At 29.4% G+C, this 23326-nt stretch overlaps 1 protein-coding gene across 1 annotated transcript in view; it reads left to right on the forward strand.

Annotated features, from left to right (window-relative positions):
• The first annotated feature begins 12365 nt into the window (after positions 1-12365).
• Positions 12366-23326, forward strand: part of LOC142326929 (uncharacterized) — a 516589-nt gene continuing 505628 nt past the window's right edge. The window contains exons 1-2 of the mRNA XM_075369657.1: positions 12366-12447; positions 15944-16170. Of these exons, the coding sequence (XP_075225772.1) occupies positions 12366-12447; positions 15944-16170 (309 nt within the window). The remainder of the gene's footprint in view (positions 12448-15943; positions 16171-23326) is intronic.

The raw sequence follows: 23326 nt of genomic DNA on the forward strand, positions 1-23326 counted from the left end.
GTTAATTGAACTCCAACTTCCAAAGTATATGGGTATGCTTAATATAAATTGGTTTGTTATATTTAATCATTTAACTTTTTAATTAGATCATATAGTAATAAAATTGCTTATTTAACTGACATTTTAAACAGTCTATAATAGTTAGGATGAAAAGTTTTAATATTAAAGAAATAAAAATCAATAATTATTGAAATTTTAAAAACAGTTTTTTTTGCAACATTAGTGATCTGTTCAAATAAAACAGAATTGTTATTTGTATTACTGATAAAAGCAAATTTTAATAATACACTCATCGGATATCACATTCCTTATAACTAAAATAAAAGTCATATTTAAACAATGTTTATATGAATATTAAGATAAAAAGAAAACAGTATTAAAAATGAAAACTCTTTTCAAGAAGCCAATATTTACTTAGTGAAATTTAATATTCTAATATCTCTTTACTTAAAGAATTTCTTTATGTTTATTATAAGTCTTCAACCAATATTTCTTCATATATGCACATACATTTAAGTATATTATTCAATCTGGTGAGAGAGGTTTGTTGTATAAAAAACTTTTTGCTTTAGTCTGAAAAGGAAAGAAAATTTTAATCTTGAAAAGTTATGAATTTTTTGTTGATATTTAAGTATTTTTATATCTTTATAACATTTTAGTAATTGTTCAGAAAAATCCGTATTCAAAATTACGTTTTCACGACTACTGATAAAATATATGGAATGATTTATTAAACTAATTTTAAAACTATCATAGAGTGAATTCTATTTTGCAGTATTTTGTATTACGATACAGTTAAACGTAGAAGTAATTTAAAATGATAAAGAATCTATTTTGAGATATTTATTTAAAAGATTAATTTATCTGATTTTTGTTTAATAATAATATATTTGGTTGTTTGCTCATTGAATTGTAAATTTATTATAATATTTACCATTTACTTCTAAATAAGGATTGAAATATAATAACACGTTTATCATGGTAAAGCATCATTTAGATAACTGAAAACAATTACCATTGTATCTATAATAAGTTTACTATCTGTTGATTTACTATCGACCAATTGGAGAACATTATTCTGACTAATCGTGAGAAAGGGAGGTAACAACAATTAGCCAGAATGATTGTTGGGCTATCCAATATCGTGCGCTGATTCAATCGTTCAGGTGTCTCCAAATACGACAATACGCAACTATAAAAAAGCGTACTTGCATTGTCAGATCAAAGCTTAGTTGACGGACAAATCTAGATTACTGTGTGAAAAAAGATGAAGGAAGAAAAATAAAGTAATAGATTCAAAACACAGAGAAGCATGATGTTCTATCTTTAAACCTTTTTATTTGTTTTGGAGAAGGAGCGGACCTGCTTTGATATAAACACAGCCCCAAGGGAGATTAAGGTACAATTCCTCACTCCTCCACTTCTTCCATCCCCGTGTAAGGATAATATTAACCAATATCGTGGACAACTCTCGTTCGATTTCGAAGGATAGTCCCAATGATATTCTGTAAGGTAAGCACACTGAAATCTATCCGGCATGCTTACCTATGCTGCAGGAACCGATCTCATAATTCAATTCAATGAATTTAATATACATTTCAATAATTTTTTTTTTGTTTCAAATTTTTACATTTTTTCAGGAAAATTAGTTAAATTATATCATATATATTTACATTAAAAATGAATCTCCAATAAAATTCCGAAAAAAATTACTTATTAACTCTATACCGAACTCCTGAAGGTCGAGTGTCGAACGCGATGAATAACCTCATAAAATTGTTGTGTAACAGGAAGGAACCGCGTGTGTGTAAAAGGCCGGTCTTATTTATTATTTAACAAGTATACACCTGACCATCACGAGACATGTACTAACGAATCAGGATTTTCCGTTAGTGAAAAGTATATTTCTGTGCCTACTTTGTGGTTATAGTTCATTATTTTATGAAAAAAGACAATCGCATAATTAAAAAAAAATATATATTATTAATTTATATTTCGCATATATATTGATTAAAGAAATAAATATATATTACAAGTATAAATAATAACAAGTACAAGTAATAAATGTGTAATAATATAACTAGTATGCACCTGACTCGCACCAGACAAACATGTACATGATGAGGCATGCACTAACGAATCGGGATTTTCCGTTTGTGAACGGTACGCTCCAGTGCCTGTTATCTGAGCACATTATTAACTAAGGGGCACACACACACATACATACAAATGCCCTTTAGTAGGGTAGGACATATATTTTTTCCCCAAATTTGTACGTTATAATCTGTTCAACTAGTGAAAAATGAGTAACTCCCTACGGCCCAGTAAGATGAGAATGATATATATGACAAGTAAATGAGGTGTAGTCGTTCCCGAGCCGATAATTTCTGAGAGGTGTGGTTAATTGAACTCCAGCCATCAAAGTATACCGGCATCTACTGTCTAGTATTCATATACTTATAAAAGCAATTAACTTTTAATAGGATTTGAAAAGTTAGTTTCTTGTATACGGATTTTAATACTAAGTAATGAATATTAATTAATATTTTTAAAAAATTATTATTAAAAATTGGTAGTTTATTTAAGAACATTTTATCTGAATACACTTTAAGTCCTGTAAACTACATTATTATATCCAGAAACTACATTTCGTTGTTACATTTTCGAAACTACATACAATCTTCAAATCGAATTTTTATATCTTCCATCACACGATGCAACATAAAGGAATTGCGTAACATTCGGAAGAATTTGTATTTTAATTCTTCTTTGTTTCGTAAGGTGGGAGGGTAGTTTACTGAATAGGCTTCAAACACCAAAAGAAAAAAAAATATTGCATGCCTTGAGAACCGGTGGTCTTACGGTCTATGTCTGATGAATGTTATATCTGACCACAACGTGATTTAAAAAGAGTCGTTTAATTGCATTCATTGATCTACGTATACTGATAATATCTTTATTATCATTATTATATTTATTGATATTACGTTTTCCGGTATTTGAGAAGATAAAAATGTTATTTTTGTGAATCTTGTTATTAATTTTTTTTTCTTCCTGGTGAGAAGGAATGCCATTATTACACACTGAGTATCGGATTCGCAAACAGGTTCCGCTAAATGTAGTTAAAGTGCGTATACGTACGTATAAGTACGTCTACGTATGTGTACTTTATGTGTACGAATGTGTACGTATATACGTACGTGTACTTTAACTACATCTAGCATCTAATTTTATTTTTCTCTAATACATCATCTTTTTTCATCTAATACATCTAATTTTATTCATTCGTCATTTCGCTTTGACGTGACAGTAATTAATTCATAATTTTCTTTAAAAAAAAGAAAAAATGGAAAAATTATTCCCTAGGTTGCTATTGACAACAGAAAATGACTTTAAATTGTTTTTAATGCATTATATTAAAAGCAATTTTATTTTATTTACCGAATGAAATACTTAAATGTTATATGTGTGAATCTTCATGTATAATCTTTAGAATACTGATGTGTCAAGAAGAACTAAACTGAATAATAATGGGTAGTCTTTTTGAGGTTCGTAGTATCGCTGCTCTCATGGTGTCTATGTTCTGCAAGTGCTGAGTGCAACGTTTTGAAACCAGCTTTCAGCATCTACGCAGTAATGTTATCTGTTGGTTAAACATTCCCACTTTTCATTAACTTTATAGTCTAGCCTGTATTATATATATATAATTATTATTGGTATATTTTAATGCAAAAAGCTATTATTCTTTTTAAATAAGAGTTAAAGAAAAAGAATGTAAACAACATGAAAATAAATTAAAATGAAATTGTTTTTCAACAAAAATCCATTAAAAGTTATAAATCCTACACTAAAAATTTTGTTTTTCATAAGCACTTTAAAAAAAATATCAACTTTCTACAAATATTATTTTATTCACAATAATAATTACTAACCATAGGAAGGTAATGGACTAATTTTAAGGAAGCTCTTCAACTGCAATTGGCCACAATCGGAAGAGTATGGCATTTATATACGTTTATTATCGTCAAAGGGCTAATCGTAATTGATCAGTTCAACTGTTAATTAATTATTATAATGAACAATTGGAGTCTAATATTAAAAAATAATAAATTACTACTTACTTTTAATTATTAAATTCACCCGTGCTGTAGAATTATTTATTCCATTAAATTAATTATATTTTCGTATTTTTTAAATATACTATATAAAATAGTGAAAATAAGAGTAAACAAAATATTTAATCAGTAATTAAAAAAAAAATTATTTGATTAACAAAAATTTTAGCGTACATTTTTTAATAGTTTGATAAAATTTAAAATGATTGTCATCGTACTTTCTTTAAAATATTTGTAAATATATATAAATCAGATATGGTCACTACATAACTTACTTGAACGGCTATTAAATTATTTAAACACATTTTTTGCTGAACTTCATTTAAACCTATTTCATTTAAATTGAGATACGATCCTCCAACTCTTTAATAAAGAATTTTTTTACATTTTTTATTTTTTTTTTTAATACAATCATAGGTTAATAATTGTTAATAAATCAATATATTTGAAATAAAAAAAAGAAATGAAGTCGGATTCGAACCGACGTGCCTTTCCCTTCCCACAAATATTTCATTAATAGAAATTCTATTTGGCTCTAACTCTGGAACCAATGAAAATAATTACCAATTATGAAATGTTGTTGAAAAACTCTCAATAATGGCTTATTACTGCAATTAAGAAAAAGTTCAACAAATTTGGATTTTGGGCTTTTTTGCGATTGCAATCAAAAAGGGAGGTGCACAACTAGATGTTACAACACTGCTAAATCCAAAATTTCAACATTCTACTCCTAATCGTTTTTTAGTTATGCGAGATGCAAACGCACAGACTTCACGCCGAAAATAATTAAAATTGATTCAGGAATGATCAAAATGGATATTGAAATCTGATAACCGAAATGTTTCGCGATCACAATAATTCCTTTACTTCATACAAGTAAGGAAAAAAATAATATAATACACTAATATATAATTAAATATACCAATTAAGCGTAAATCTATTTATACTACATTATCTTATATGTCAAAATTACAACTTGTTAAATTTTCTTTTTAAAACCAAATTATCAAGAATATGAATATATATATATATAAAATTTTAAAGGTTTACTATTGGAGCTAGGTAACACACCGTGACAAGATATTCTTGTACCGTAGCCCTCTCTTTGCATTTTTACTTGTTCTATATATTACGCATCTTATACAACGCAATTTTCTTTTCCCTCATCCTATAACTATTTATCCCTTCCTCTTTTAGCCTTATTCTTTTTTATCCACTTTCATTTTTTTTCTTATATTATCCTTTGCTATACGTCTACTTTTCATTTTCCTTGGGGACAAAAGGTAGAACGATACGAGTAGTGAGAATGGAAAAAAAATGACGAAAGGAAAACTTATGTTACATGAATAGAATTTTTACCCTGAAGTCAATGCATTATTGGTGTATGAACGTTTTTTCATTCAAAAATATACCATCGGCATGCTTCAATGATGCATTGCAAAATAAACTATGAATATAGATTAAAAAGAATATACATTTAAAATAAATATCTTTAACATACACAAGAATTTTTGAATTAATATTCTGTACGCCTTAAATTTGTGAATTATATCAAGAAATTTCTTTTTAATTTTAAGTTTTTATAATGATTCGTCTGAAAATTTTTAATAACAAAATAACAGTGTAATTAGTGAAATACAAAATAAAGACTCTAAGCAACAAATTAAATGTAAATATTTTATTTACATTTTTATCAAGAGATTACAATTATTTTCATATTACTATGTTTTACAAAATAATCTTTGGTAACAGATATAAAACTGTTTCCATATTTTTACAAAAAGATATATACGACAAATGTTTAATATAATTATTTAATTCAAATTTAAAAAAAAATATTTTATAATTATGTTTGTTCTACGAAATAGTTTTACTGTTTAGTTTCAATTTATTACAATTACTTATTTTTGTTTTAATACGTATTTTTATTAATATTTATAATACATTTGTAAAAATAATAATATCATATTGTAGCATATTTCTAGAGTCAATGTCTTTAGCTAACATTTGTTGATTGTTTGATTCATTTTATTAAACTATACTTCCCTATTATGTTTCTACAGGTATAGTGTATTTTTACTTTCCCACCTAGCGCTGTAGCAGAGCTATAGTTATAGAAGGGATACTAAGGTAATCGGTCCAACTTGGGAATATGGTGTTTTCACCAGATCTTTACGTTTTGACGTCTATTTAAATGAATAATATTTAAGTGGCCGCTAGAACTGTCACACCCGCGCGAATGAAATACGATATGCGCGCGCGCGCTTTAGTTAAAATCATTGAATTAAATAAACAAAAAATATTATATTTAAATAAAATGATAAATATTTTAAATTAAGTTGTGTGTATGAGTGTGTAAGCCGTGCATCAGAAAAAAACCGCGTGGCGGAAAATTCCTAACTAAGTTGTCAGCTTTTTATTTTTTTAAAGTTAACCAACTTTTTTCAAAGAAAATTCAATTTTTCGTTGATAATACTAATATAAAGTAAATAAACTAAATTTATTTAAATTTTTAACCGTTGATTTATTGTTAATTTCCACTTACATACGGGTATAAAGAGTTGACATAAATATTAAAGACTATTTTCTCCAAAAAGTACAGAATGGTGATTACCTTCTTATTGTATATTTAGGTCAAATTAGTATCAGATCAGGAATAATATCAGCCCTAATATGGTGCGGCAGTCCATAAAAAACCGCCGGGATGAATGTATTTTGATTGAAAGCCGCTACTTTGAACAGGTAATGTAGTTTCTTTTATTTGTTTTAATATCTGATAGGATAATTACATATTCACATAGTCGATATTACATATATTATAATTATTACATATTATAATTTTTTATTATTATAATATTTTCATATTTCAGTGATATTTTATTTATTATAACATCTCCAATATTATGAAATTATTATAATTTATTACACAATAACATTAATTTTTATAGACAAACGGTTTTTATAAACAGTCTGCATATGTTAAAAAACTTCTCTACAGCCTTCCTGACAATAGCCATACACACACACACACACACACACACACACACACACACACACACACACACACACACACACACACACACACACACACAGAGAGAGAGAGAGAGAGAGAGAGAGAGAGAGAGAGAGAGAGAGAGAGAGAGAGAGAGAGAGAGAGAGAGAGAGAGAGAGAGAGAGAGAGAGAGAGAGAGAGAGAGAGAGAGAGAGAGAGAGAGAGAGAGAGAGAGAGAGAGAGAGAGAGAGAGAGAGAGAGAGAGATAGAGAGAGTGAGAGTGAGAGAGTGAGAGAGAATGAGTGAGAGAGAAGATAAAAAATAATAAATTTTTAGTTTATTTATATTTTTTGACAAGAAATTTCGGTTGTATTTTTTACTGATGATATAAATTACCAGGGTAATTTCCATAATTTAAGGAGTTACTCAAAAGCCATCAGTTATTATTATTTTAGAATACAAGGAAACTGCAAACCAAATTTCACAAATTTCAGTTATTTATAGAAATCGTTTTGTTTAAGATTGTATCAGATTAGATCTGATAAATCTTATATACAAAACTTCAGTTTTGTGGTTTTTTAATATGGTACAGCTGTATTACCTGGAACCTAGGAACTTTTTTATTTTTTTTCCCGTTGCTTGAAAGGAACATTACATACTTTTTATTAGTTCGGTTCAATTTATTTAAAAACATAAATTTTAGTTACAGGACTATTTTCGATTTATTTATGCAGTCAAGACGCATACAAATTATATATTCTACATCGGTTTCCTAAAGTTAACGATAAAAGTTTGAAGATACAATTATATGGATATAACATTAATAAAAAACAATAAAATCATTTTTTAATTTTTAACATAAGAAGTGAGAAAATTAGGATCAATCTAGCCTACAGTAAAACAAAGATCGCTTATTTTTACTACATCAGCTTATCAGAATCTGACTAATGAACCTATTAATAAAATATGATAGTTTTATAGTAAACAGAAAGTTAAAAAACAACTGAATGTTTTTTATTTAAATTTAAATAAATTGTGAATTTAAATAAGAAAATTCTATGCAAAATATTTCGTCTTAAAGGTTCTTAACCGATATCTAGGATAATTCTATTCCCCAAGCAATTTCGCTCAGACCATAGTCTACATTTTGTTAATATTAATATTTCTATACAACCAGAAAACTTTGATCTTTCATAAAACATCACAACTGTAGCAGAAAATCGTATATAAGATTATATTAAAATTAATAACTTTTTAACTATTGTAACAATAGTTAATATTTTTTTTTTGAGGAATGTATTAAAATTAATTACTTTTTAAATATTCTAACAATAATTCATCATGTAATATCTTAAGAGACGTTTTTGCTTTATTTTGATTTTGTTTTTTATTTTACTAAACTCTTTCAACTCTTTTGTAACAACGAAATAAAAGTATATTTATAAATTACACAGTTATTCAGTTCTGAAAATTGTAAAACTTCATTTAGTTAAAGTAGAAACCTGTATAGCTCTACAAAACAAGGAAAGTTTTAGATTATCTTTACATGTAAGTTTGAAAATTTTTAATTTTTATTTTATTTTAAACTGTTAAAATATTTGTATTTTAATTTAAAAAAATTGTTCGATCAATTTATGAGTTTGTGTAGAATGAAAAGTTTGTAAAACTATTCTTTATGCTATAATGAATTGTTTAAAAATTATAGTAATGTTAAATGATTCAGAAAATTATTTCAATATGTGTATAATATTTGTACCTATACAAAGAAAATTTTAAATTATCAAAGGACACATCACTACAAATATTAAAGTCAAGAATTATTTTTTTCTTTATATAATTTTTTAAATTTATTTCATTTAAAAAAATTCTGACGTGGACACCTCATAACTTCCTTATACGCCTATTAAATTGCATATACACATATTTTTTTTTAAAATGAAAAGTACATAAGATTTTATTTCATTAATAACCTCTGATTCTACATCTTACAGCAGTTTCACTGTGTATAATAGAGGCGCCTTGGTTTGCAAAAAAACAGTGAAATATAGGAATATTTAGGTTAACGATACGTCCGAGAAGAAATACAATGTTTCATTTCGAAGTACGAACTGCGGCTTAAAAACGACATAAATCACTTAGCTTTGAACCTCCTAGACAACGGGGATAATGTTAGAAGATTAAAACGGTTACACGTTCTGGACCTTAGTGACTCTGTAGTGTCTTAAGTGTAACTTCAACTTTGAGTGCTGTGCATTATCTCTTTGATTTTTATTTTCAAATTTATTGCGTATTTTTTTCTTTTTTTTATTGTTTCATCGTTTTTCTTACTATTAATGACTTCTTTTATTTTTATTGTTCTACTGTTAGGTGTTATATGTTCATAATTACTTAGTGTATGATGTGCTGCTTGTCACAAAAATTCTTTATAATACTAGCGTGTAATTCATTATGAGTTTCGCTGGGAACTCCTTTTTATCATGTAATTGCGAGTGGTGGTTAAATTTACATAAGGTAATAAAAATGTAATCGACTGTAAATATACTTTGAAATTATTAAAAAAAAATTATGAGTCTACATTAAAAAGTAAAAAAACATTTATGGCTATACTTTTACCTTCTAATGATTTAATATTTCCGTAGAATCTAAAACACTTTAGGGGGTAGCATTCCAGAAATTCTAAGTTGTGAAATGACCATCGAAAAAACCATGAAAAAAGAAAAAAGCTGACAATAAAGTTGTTGTACTTTCCTGGCATTAGTTATTTATTTTCATACAGTAGATAAATAATGATAGAATGAATAATGTCTAAAAAATTCAAAAAAATCGAAATTTTTTAAACTTTGATCGGCATACAACCTACCACGCATAGGAAGACAAAAAAAATTGTTTAAAAAATATTTAATAAAAATATTTTTTCTATTTCGGAAGGAGATATTTTGGAGCAAAATCTTTTTTTTTAAATGGTAAGATAAGAATCATTTCAGTACGCATTAAACTCAGTACGCATGTACTGAGTTTAATATAAAGTGAGTAATGTTTGTGAAATTTTAAGAAAATTGACCCCAAAGAAATCAACTACCTCACCCCATGAGATGTTAACACCAAACTTTTACCAACAAATTGCCCTATACATATGAGTCTCTATGCCGAATTTCATCAAAATCAGTTTATCCAGTTAAAATTTATTAAGCTTCAAACACGCTAATAAACGTATGTACGAAATTCGTATATACGTACAAACATTACCCCCTTTTATTTGTTTTTTTGGGGTCCCTGGGATATGAATGTCGATAAATAAAAAAAACAGGTACCCATTTTTTGACTGATTACGATATTTTCCTCCCTGCAGCCTAGCTCTATTGCTATGACACCAGAAAAGTAAAATCTTTTCCGAAGATCACCGAAGTTAACAAACCTGGATGAAGTTCACTCAATGCTGTTAGTCTTTATATTGTTACACGAGTAGTGACCGTAGCAATCGATAACTCTTAAACAAGATAAGAAATCTGTATAAATTTATCATCATTCTTTTTGAATATAAATCGCTGTACTCAGAAGCAGTTGTGTTTACTTATATTGAAATTATTTAAGTTGAGTAAGGTAATTTAATTTTATAGGTCAGTTAAGGAAGATTCTAATATAACTTCAAGTACACTTTAATGAAAGCTTTACTCGAGAGGTTATGATAAAGTTCGTTAATACCTATAAACAATAATGTGATGAAATTGAATTAGTCTTTAATTATAAGTTTAGTCCTTAATTACTTCTCCTTAATCATCGATAATTTAATAAGCAAATAGTTTCCTGTTATCGAAATACAATGTAAAGATATGATGCATTAAATTTTAAACATTTTAACTAAGATTATTACTAACATCAAAGCACATTCTAATCAACAGCATATTACTGATTTAATATTAAACATATTTTATAACGATATTCCAAAAAATTAATAAAGAATATTATAATAAATAAAATTTTATCCCAAACTTACTTATATTACTGGATTTTTTTTTATCAATGACTCGACCAAAAATTAATTTTATAATAGAAATAAATGGAGGCTTCGATTAAAAATTTAATTATAAATATAATAAATATTTTATTCTAATCGATACATAAAAATGCATTAAACAGATCACGTCAGGAATGTGTATGTATACTATTCTACTGAAAATTAAAAGAAATCCCCAAGCATTTACCTGGATGGATTATAGAAACCTGTGGTAAAACCTTATTCAGAACTGGATCACAGCGTAATTAATTAATTATAAATAAAAAGCTATCAGCGAATTTGTAATACTTTCCTGGCATTATTTATTTATTATTATCTGGTGAAAAAATTATGATACTTGAAAATAAACCAAAAAAGTTTTAAGAAATTCAAAAAATCGATATTTTTAAACTTCAATCGACTTCCTTGTCCCCAAAGTATTTTTTATAGTCACTTGCACTAAATGTACTTGTAAAAATGGGATATCGATTTTTTACAAATCTTTTCGATTTAGGGTCAAATTAGTACACCTAGACCAAAAGAATATCTGTAAGTATTCATGATTTTCCACACATATGTTCATTGTCCTCACATTCATCACGAGGACAATGAACAGTGTGGGAGTCCAGGAGACGGAGCCCTCTGGGTAGACTGGAATGGCGACCGAAACGAGCTCTGCGGGTGTCCAAGGCGCCGTCCCCCTGCAACACGAGAATGGCGAGCGAAACAAGCTCTGCGGCCCTGGGGTAGGCCTTTTGGCCCCGAAAGGTCCTGAGCCCGGGGCCCCAGAACCCCTGAGTTGGCCCCGGGATTTACCTGGGCTGACCGGTCCGTCTTGCCAGTACCTGGCCCTGAGGGTTCAGGTACTGGCAAGACGGACCGGTTAGTATTCCGTAGAGAATACTTGATGAATTGAAAGTTACTTGAAATAACTTACGCGATCTATTTTGGATAAATATTGTCATGTCTTTGCGGTAGATAGTTCCCGGGTGTGATTTTACTGACTTAGCATGGCGTATTGCTGAATTGGAGTGCACACTTATTAAGAGGCAAATAAGTAAATGCTGGTTGCGATCAACCTAGCTGTAAATCCAAGCGGTCCTCAAAGTTGGAGCTGAAGTGGAAGACTAGAGATTATATTCAGCTCCCGAACGGACCAGACCTGAAGTCCTCTGGGACATTACTCTCGCTAGTAGCACTCCAATCACTAATTTAATTATGATGCCGTCGTGCCATGAATTTTGGCTGAATTTAATATGCTATCATGGCACAAAGTTTTATTGCAATCCTTTATAAATTGGGTACATGCGGTTTAGGTGGTGATAGAATTGTAGAGTTGGGCGCGGGTCTTTGATCTTCCTCGTGTAGGCTGTTAGCTTAGTTACTGAGGGCTACGTGATAGAGTTAGGTGTCTGATGTCTTCTTAGAAAGCAAAATTGACTAGGGCGGAATTTACCGATGTGGATGTCTTTTGAGGCATCTCCATGGTTGACATCTCATGAGGCCGGACTGAGGACTGTGGAATGTGATCAGTTTGAGGACAAGAAGATGTCCTCCTTTTAAGCGCTCATGGCTAGGAACAGACGAGGTGGTGTAGCGACCAGACACGCTGCGAGGTTAATCTTCTTCTCCCTTGTAAGGGGGGGGGGGGATTGAAATGCGGCAGATAGTTATAATTATCATCGATATTTGAATGATCTTGTTTATTGTTAGAATATTGTTTATTATTAGTGTAATATTGCTTGATCGATACCTTGGTTTATGATTTCTCAGTAATAAAATATCTTTCGATGTTCTTGTTGTATCATCTGGGTTTGTTTATGCCCAGAATAGCATGAATCATTTTAACTTTCCTTCGATTATTTTTTTTCTTCATTACATTGCCAAAACATGATATGTAAGATTGAATTCTGCCAATTTTTCTCTGCGACTGGTTCTTAGATAAACAATAAGTATTAATTTCAGAGTTATTACTTTCTAATTTAGAATCATTAAATTTGTCTATATGGATGAGTGTATTGTGTTTCTTAGCACAAATCTTACATAGATTATTTGAATAACATTGATTAGTAGAATGGCCTTTACGCAGACAATTACAACAACATTATTTTCCAGAAAGACTTTGCGATCATCAATGGCCAAATTTAAAAATGCCTTACATTGATAAAGTAATTACTTGAATTACAGAATGAACATTGGTTAAAGTTAAATTTTGAATAAAAACTGACATTTTTTCTATTATATTGTTTGTTATGATTTAAAGTAAAGCATTTGATAAAAGTTTTATTTGAATTATTGTAACCATTTACCTTGACATTGTTTCCTGTATTAATAATCTTAAAGTGTTTTAATTCAATTTAGATATTCGAAATTGGACTACGATAAATTCACATGTATTAACAGGAAGTTGCATTGCTTCAAGGCTTCATCCTTCAAATAAAAATTTAAATCATCTCTGTTATGTACTAAATCAATTAATATATTAAAATAATGCTGCCACTCTAACACATTACCTTTAAATATGGCTATATTTATAGACTGTATTTAGTTTGTTTAAATATTGTATTTAAACAAACGGGCCGAGACATGGAGGCCCGTTAGAGTAAAGGACATTCCCTTGGTTTTTTTTTTTAACCTCCGGATCCACCGTTAGGCATTCTTCAGAGGATGAAATGAATGATTTGTAGCGTGTGTGAAAATGCCATGCCTGACCGTGATTCAAACCCGGGACCTCCGGATGAAAGGCGAGATGCTACCACTCGCGCCACGGAGGCCGGCGAAAGGACACTCCCCTGGGCTGTGTAATACTTATCTGCAGGATCCGGTCTGGAGGAGAAGAAGAAAAAAAGAGAAAAAATATTGTATTTGGATTAATTTATTAAATGATTTTTGATTATTATGAGTATTATTTATTAAGTGTTAAAATTTGTGTTCTGTAATACACACAAGCCTTGTTCGACTTGTTCACGATTTAAAAATAAATCATCATCAAACTGCATTTCAATATTTGATTGAATGATGTTATCTGTCTTGCAAATCAAGAAGATTCCTTACCTTAATTTGTAAGTCAATTTTATGGTCTTGTGAGGAATCAAATTTATCAGTAAAGTTGGGAATTCTCGTTATAGAAGCCTTTACTGAACCTCTTTATCGTATTAGTTTTTCCAATTCCATAATGATATTAAATAACTTAAATTAATAATATGATATGTTAACAAATTCAATTAAATTTGAAATCAATTTATGATATTACATAAATGATAAAACAATGTAAATTAAATGTAATAATAAATTAAGAAAAATGTTACGTAAATTACGTTGCAGATCTAGATGCTGTGAGTTCCTTTATGAAGTAGATTGTTGAATATGAAGATTCTTGAACGATTTTTCTTCAAATTGTACATTTTATCTGCAGTTGTTGTAGATTAAATGATGAATTCTTCAAAAATGTAGATTATATATATATATCCGGTCCGGAGGACCAAAAAATATATCGATATAATATCCGTCTTGGTGTAGTAATTACTTGGTGTTAGTAATCGGTGTAGTAATTTGGTTAGGGTAATTACTCTATGTATTCACCACTGGTTCAAATAATAAATAAATATATACATTTATAACTTCGTAATTAGATATTATCCTTTAATATTTTAATGTATAACACAAGATTATATTTAAGTGTATATGATTGCTTTTAATGATTCAATAAATTACACATTATTAAAGAATGTACGTTGAGTCTATGAAGATTGATAGAAGAAGGCTGGAAGAAGACTGCCTGAAAGTAGTGCGGAGCCGGCTTATATAATGTGTACAGAGCCGATGAATCGTCAGGAGCCAAGTGCATCCAAAAGGAGCTGTGTGAACTGTACGAAGCCGAGTGCAGCGGACAGGAGCCAAGTGTGAACTGACAGGAAGACCTTTAAATTTTAAACTCCTTCTTAAATAAATTTTTTATAACATGTAATAAATCTGAATGGTTTTCACTACTTTGGTTTCATTTCCCAGGTATAGCTCATGGAAACATTTTAGTCACCTGATGTCATCGCTGTTATCCAATAGATTTACTGCCAGATAATTTAAATGTTTTTCTAACCTCTGCTGGTACCGCGAGCTACATTTTTGGACACGTTTCTTACATTTTTGGAGATACAATTCTTGGTGAACAGAAGGTAATCCTAGATAGTCATGAATTTATCCTAAAAAAGCACGGCATCTCTATTATGATCCTCATCAATTTATTTTAGAATATTTGAATTATTTCAATATTGCTGTTATTTGTCGTCCAGGGGCTGGATTCCAACGTTCAGATAGGTTTAAGGATAACTCTATAGATCAACAGGTTATTAGTTAACAACTATCAACTTCTGCCCAGCAACCACCTTAGTCCCTTATACTTGCTGTTAAACTGTTTTCTCTTTTCTACCACGTGGCACTTCCAAGTCAGGCGACGAAGTGTAGGTCAAGATACCGTACCCGATCCCTGTGAGAGATGTAAACGCTATTCTAGTGGATTCATGGACAATCAACTTAATTACCGGCGGAAGGGTTAATTTTTAAATATGAAAAATTTGTTACTTCGTTTTACGATTTTTTCTTATTTTTAAGAAAAAATGTTTCATTCTTGTAAATCATCGAATAACATTTAGATGGAAAGATTAATTTATTAAAAAAATTAAATAGCTAGTTTCCCAGAAATAATTCAAAACATCAGTTATTTTAACCTGAACATTTGCATAATAAACTATAATGTACCTAAATAAATTAAATCTTACATACACTGATAATTTTAATGGTTTTTTTTTTATATTTTATTATAATATTGTATTTAATTTGTTTCAGGCTGCGTCGTCCTCGGTTTAAAGAATGTACGAGTCAATGTACCAGTAGCTGTACCGCGAGGAGATAATGCACGGCTATTTTGTTATTTCGATCTAGAAGGGGATGCATTATATTCTGTGAAATGGTATTTTGGCGCTCATGAATTCTATAGATATACACCAAGAGAATCGCCAGCTATTAAAATATTTCAATTAAATGTGCAAAAGGATCCTTTATTGAACGTTGACGTAAGTAAATTTAATTCATTTATCTAATCATTTTTTAGACTAGTTAAAAGGCAGATCTTAATTAACAATAAGTGATTTTCATTTTAATTTTTCTTTCTTTTACTTTTATAAATTAAATAACAATTTAAGCTAGTTATTTACAACACTTTTAAAGTTTATCAATTTTTTAATGTGACTATTAACGGAGGTATGATTTTTATTGTCTTCGAAACCCCATTTTTTCCACCCCCCTGGGTCAATGATTGGTGATATCAAAAATTTTACTTAGATGAGTTTTAGGCCCTTATCTAAAAAATAGAAGGAACTTTGAACGAATTCAATATTTTACTTAATAGAAAAGTTATAGCAATATTTTGTTTTTTTTTTTTAAGCTCCTCTATTTTCACCCCCATAGACCAATTTTTCTCAATAACGAAATCGACCGAGATTTTGGAACGTGTTATTTTTAAGGAACAATTTAAACTGATTGGCGTAAAATAACGGCAGTTATCGTGTCCACAAGAAAGTTAAAAAAATAAAATATATATATTTTAATGTATATATAAACTTTTGAACTGACGGTGGTTTTGGAGTCTGGGGGATGTGAAACGTGCAGATATGTCGAGATTTTTCGGAAGTCGAATCGTGGTTCCCATTACAATAGTAGGTATCTTACTTATGAAATCTACATGGTATAAGAACTATATAAAATGTGTAAGTAAATAAAATAATATACAGACTGATTCATAAGAATGTAACTAACTTTTAAGACATGTTTTAATGGTTAAAAAAAAGAAGAAAGTTCATATAAACCTGGATACGAAAACGCTTCTTTAGTGAGCGTCGGCTGGCTAAAGATTTCACCTTCATTTCTGCGACTTTGATAAGAATAAGGAAGATATAATTCTTGGGACTCAAATTAAGGGGTAAATATATTGGTTTTGTATGAAAACACCTGTAAAACCTTAAAAAATAGGTTCCACAGCTGTATTTTGAGTAGTTTTTGAGAAATCCAGCGTAAGAGACAAAAGACTGGTTCGAAAAACACACTAATTTATGTTTAGAGTAAAATAGCTTAGTTAAATGGAAAATACACGCATAAAAGTTTTTAAAAACACTGTAGAGAATTTTATTTTGAGTAGTACACAAAAACTAAATATTAACGTAAGATTTTCGTAGTTTATTAAAAATAAAAGGATAATACAAGAGAAGAGTTTGTTATTAGAATTCTCAATGCGTTACAACTTTCCTAACATCGTAATTTTTTTTATATAATAATGGAACATGAGAACCATGCTGTAAAAATGACGTGAAACCAACCTTAATAATTTCTCTCGTTGATTTATTCACAGCGAATAAAGAAAAAGCTTATTCAGATTGAATTAGATTGCATTTTCATCGATTTTAAAAAGCTATCCTCTGAAATTCAAGTCATTGAGATGTTTTATAAAAATTCAGTAAAAAAACTCTGTTGGAATAAGGAAAAGCATCAAAAACATTGTTCGAAGGACATAATGCTGTATCTACTGTGTTGGAGAACATTTTAAATAGTTACTTTAATATTTGTAAGTGAATTTTATTGTTATTGACTCTATATGTTAGTTATCTTAAATATTTATTGAAAATTTTGTTTCAATAAACAAATTTTGTTTCAACATCTATGAGTAGTTAAAATCTGCTACACTTTAATGTTTTACGACCCAATTTTTTTTTTATCTTTTACCCAAATTTCTCAAAAACTACTAATAACATAGTTCTTAGACCTGATTCTCGTAATTAACAGGTTTTATATTTCATATAAACCTGTGAAGTTAAGTTTACCGCTTAATTTTGGTCCCAACAGTCTGTCTTATTTTTACCGTAGGTGCAAAAATCAGGACGATATCTTTCACCACTCGATACTCGCTAATGAAGTGCTTCCGAACCTGTGATTATATGATCTTTCTTGTTTATTTTTACCAGTTGAATATGTCTTGAAAGTTTTCTACGTTCTTCGTGAATCACTCTGTACGTAAAACTTAGAACGAGAATGAAGAATGTAGTTATATTTAATTTATTTTTATTACTAAGCCCACTGAAATGTTTTAAATGTATTTTAACGAGGAATGTGACATAAATTAAACAAACAGGTTAAAAAATTTAAATCTAACCCCGAGAGCAGTTGTTCTAAAAGTTATTAACTAACACCAATTGAGCGACAACTGTTTTATATAAACATTATAAAAGAAGAACGATAAATTTAAAACTAGTTTTTAATTAAAATTAATAACAAGAACATTTTTAATTTTGTTTTCTACTCGGGGCTCTAGTTTTTATATTTATCCAGCTTACCGTCATCGTCAGTGCACCAACCAGCTCCTGTACATTTTTTCTAAAGCTTATTATTATATTTACTTAAAAAGCGAACAAATGGAAATTAAAACAGATTCTAATTATTAGTACAAATAAAAAATAAATAATTTTAATTTATAAAATGATTCTTCTTTTATTTTTAAGTAAAAATAAATAAATATATAAAGCTAAGCTACTAAATAATTAATACAAAGTAATATAACTAATAAATAATATAAAGCTAAGCTAATGAAAATCTAATTAAAATAGTAAAATTCCTGAAAGTATTAATAAATTCTAAAATACGAATTGCTTACATGTTATAAAATTACAATTCTAAATGCATGTTACTTAGATAAAAAATAATACGATGGACGATTGAGACTTGATGTTTCTCCGAATTAGTAAATAATTAAATTCACTGAACCACTGTAATTGTTACACTATATAATAAATAATTTATTTCTGCCACTCTTAACGAATTCATAATTTATTTATTTTTTAATAAGTAATTAAATTAAATTTTTAATATTTTACAAACATTGTGTGATTCAATTAAAAAGTAACTGTTGAAAATAGAAATGGTTTTATTGAATGCATTTTGATAAACAATAAACCTAAACGTAAAACTTCCGTTACATATAAAATAAAACTTTCTGTAATCTCTGAAATATTTTCATCGTAATTTTTTTTATATAATAATGGTACATGAGAGCCATCCTGTAAAAATGACGTGAAACCAACCTTCATCATTTGTCTCGTTGATTTATTCACAGCGAATAAAGAAAAAGCTTACTCAGGCTGAATTACATTGCATTTTCGTCGATTTTAAAAAAGCTATCCTCTGATATTTAAGCATTGACATGTTTTATAAAAATTCAGTAAAAAAAAATTATATGAGTGAGCAAAAAGGTTGCGCAATAGTTGGTTAAATCATTTTAAATAAAAATGTACGGTAGGGTTTTAATTAATTTTATGTTCATAACAATTGAGACCATCATACTAGCACGACCGATTACGTTTACATTATTTTACCTTTTGACGATCAATTGTTATAGTTATAATTTTTACTTTTAAAATTCAACTTAATATAATTAATGATATATGAAATAAATAATTATTACACATCAATGTTTCTGAGGATGGATTACTAACCCTAAAGCGCTCGAACATACTATTAAAGATTATTTGTAAGTGGAAACTATTATATAAATAAATTAGGGTTTTAATTGCCATCTCTGTTATTAAAACTCTTTTTAAACTTGAGTACAATGAACCTAACAGAAAATTCTGTAGTATGAATATGCAGTAAAAATACAAATGGGGGTCAGATTAATACTAACAAAATTTAACTTAGAAAACGTACGTGGTTTTATCCCTTATCGATTAAAAGGGATCACATGAACAAGATATCTTTAATGAAATTGGAAAGGAAGAGCCGTAAAGCGGATGTTCTTTAAACAAGAAAACAACTTTAAAGATGAAATTTGATTGTTTGATACGTTCGTTGAGAGTAGTACCAAGTACAGCAAAGAATTCTGTATTTTCTCATCTAAAATTACTAAAAGAATTTGCGTAATGAATTACAGCTAGTAAACCATTGCAGCAAGTAATCCATTACGAGGGTTATTAGCAAGTGCTGATAACACATGTAAGAGAAAAGAAAAAGCAAATGAGTATAAAACTGAGGAAATGTACTGGTTGCTGAGCCGCTATCTGCTGATTTCACTATCTAACAAGTTGTTGCACACGAAAATGTTAAAATCAATTATGACGGATGGGATCCAGATATGGGTACTATAAGCAGAAGCAACTTTTAGATTAAACAACAATTCCAAAACAAATTACTGAGGACCATAAAAAAGGCGTCTTGCATCGTAAGAAACTGTGAGGTTCACGTGTTTAGGGTATTACGAGCCCCATCTTCTTGCAATTTCAGCAACATTTTGGTCATCCCTTGCCGTAAGGGTTGGTCATATCAAACATTGTTTCAGATAAAGGTTTTATGTAATGTTTAAAGGACTAACGACCACTTTAAACAGATTCGATACAGTGCCTATTAAGGGAGGTATGATTTTTTTATCTTCAAAATTCCATTTTTTCCACCCCCCTGGGCCAATGGTTGATGATATCAAAAACCTTTACATATTAGTTTTAGGCCCTTATACAAAAGAATAGTAGGAACATTCAATATTTTACGTAATAAGAAGGTTATAGCGATATTTTGTTTTTTTTTCGATAAAGCCCCCCTCCATTTACACCCCATGGTCCGATTTTGGCCGTTAACGAACTCGAACGAGATTTTGGGACGAGTGATTGGTGCAAAATTATGGCAGTTATCGTGTCCAAAAGAAAGTGAAATATATATATAATCTTTTGAGCTGTTTTGGGGTGTGCGGGATGTGAAACGCGAAGCTATGTCGAAATTTTCCGGAATTCGAATCATGGCACCCATTATAATTTCATAATAATGGCACCCATTTTTTAGGTAACTTTCTTATGAAATCTACCTCAAAAACTATAAATTGTTGTTCCAATATAAATAATGCGTATTGAAAATCTAATTTCTTAAATAATTTTAAAACCGCAAATTTAGAATAAAAGGCTTAAATTGCACTCCAGCAGATTTGTTATCGATAAATTTTGGTAAGAAATAACCAAAAATATGAGTGTTGAAGATAAGTAATAAAAAAAAACTCAATCATTTTTAAATACGACAGTAGCTGCAGTAATATTTCTGCAATCCTAAGTGTAATTATTTGTTAAGTAATAAAAGAGTATCAATTACTGTCGAATAAATTGCTGTCTTGGTTTAATACTGCGGTTGGATTTAAATTATTCTAAGTATTATTTTATTCGTAGGTTCATTGAAATAAATAAACGTGTTTGTTTTGATTATATCACAAATTATTTTTATTATAATATTCAAGCTAATGCTTCATATATGTAACACTTTGTTATAGATTAATAACACATGACTGTTAAATATATGTTGAGTCTCTGATGGCTTATACTACGTTCACCAACAAGAGCATTAGACCATAGTTAAAAATTAATTTAAAAGGGAGTAACAAAAAAGTGAGAAACCTTCGTTTAAAAATTAAATAACTCAAATAACCTCAATTAATAACTCAAATACCTGAGTTTTAACAGTTACTTACAGTAAATATTATATTAATAGCCGTTCAGTATTACTTTAAAAAATACAGTATCTTCTGTTCGTTTTTAGTAATCGTATAAGGGAAATGACATCAGTGACAAGGGAAATTTTTCCATGTAACAACTAAAAATGTTTCTTATACCTTTGACCTCAGTTGAAAGTCTTCCACGTCTCTCTCAAGTTACTGATTCACCATGAACAGTAACCTAAGTTTTCCTTAACTTTATAACCATTTGTAAATTTTATTTCGAGACAAAAAAAGTTTATGGAGATGGGATTTTGGAGGAGAGTATGTCGACTATCATAACGGTTCGTGTACGAAATGATGATATTCGAAATAGAATTAGTATCACGAAATCATTATTAAATCTAATTTAAAAACGACAGTTATTCTTGTATTGTCATTTACAAAGAATGTCTATGAAATAATTCCTAATTTATATTAGATATGTATCGTAATTCGGCATTGCCTGTGAAATCCTTCTTTATCTGTAATGGTAATATGTAAAACACAAACGCATTTGACAATTTTTTTAGCTAAATTGATTTTTGTTTCAATGGCTTTGGAGAGAATACGTCATTTTCAATTCGAAATTCCAAAAGCAAACTCTACAGATTTCTTGTCCTAGACAAGCGTTTGTTAAAGTTGGCCTTTTTTTGTCAAATATTTGCTTTTATATGGTTTCGTAAAGTAAGGAAGCAAATATTAAGCCTGATCTGCTAAGATAACGTAGGAAGCTTTCGCATTACTGTGACAGAGAAAGTCAGGTTCTGAAAAAGTTATTTATTTTCCATTGTTAAATTAAAGTTATTTGTTTTCCATTGTTAAAATTAAAATAAGTTTGAAACCAAAAACTTACCCCCGTCGCTTTTTTTCCATATCACCATCCCAACCCCGTAGGGGGAAGATACCCACCTTGTGACGTTACCGGTCGTCACACCACCCCCTCCATTCCAACCCCTGAATTTATTCCATAATCACCAACGTCAATAGCGATAAACTTGTTTTTGCACCCACAAGCCCTTGAAGAATCAGAGAAAAAAATGTTTAATTATTGAACATAGAACCGGTATTATCTGGACAAATAACAAGGAGTGTTTCCAATATAAACAACCAACAACGTGAGGGAAATTCCAGACTTCTTCAAATTCTGCTGCATTGTTTTTAAGCGATTCCGCAGTTAGTACCGGCATGTGTAGAACGTGTAATTTTATCGCGATGACGATCTTGTAAATTTGACTTTTACTATGTACACCCACATCGAACCCCGCACGCTGACTGTCGGTGCCGGTAATCTGAATATCTGACTTCCTACTTTTATTGAGCGCCCTACCCTAAGGTTTTCTTAACTTTATAACCAATTGTAAATATTATTTTGAGACAAGAAAAAGCTATGGAAATGGGATTTTGGAGAAGAGTATGTCGACTATAATAAGGGTTCGTGTACGAAATGATTATATTCGAAATAGAATTGATATCACGAAATCATTATTAAATCGAATTTAAGAACGACGGTTATTCTAGTATTGTCATTTGCAAAGAATATTTATGAAATAATTCCTAACCGATGTTAGATATGTATCCTAATTCGGCGTAGAAAGCGTGAAAAACCTAGAAAGAAATGGGTGGAAAGTATAAATTTAGCGGGAAATGGAAATTAGAGTTACTTAAATAATAGCGCTATA

The sequence above is a fragment of the Lycorma delicatula genome, chromosome 6 (assembly GCF_047948215.1).
Source record: "Lycorma delicatula isolate Av1 chromosome 6, ASM4794821v1, whole genome shotgun sequence".
In the NCBI taxonomy this organism is placed as follows: Eukaryota; Metazoa; Arthropoda; class Insecta; order Hemiptera; family Fulgoridae; genus Lycorma; species Lycorma delicatula.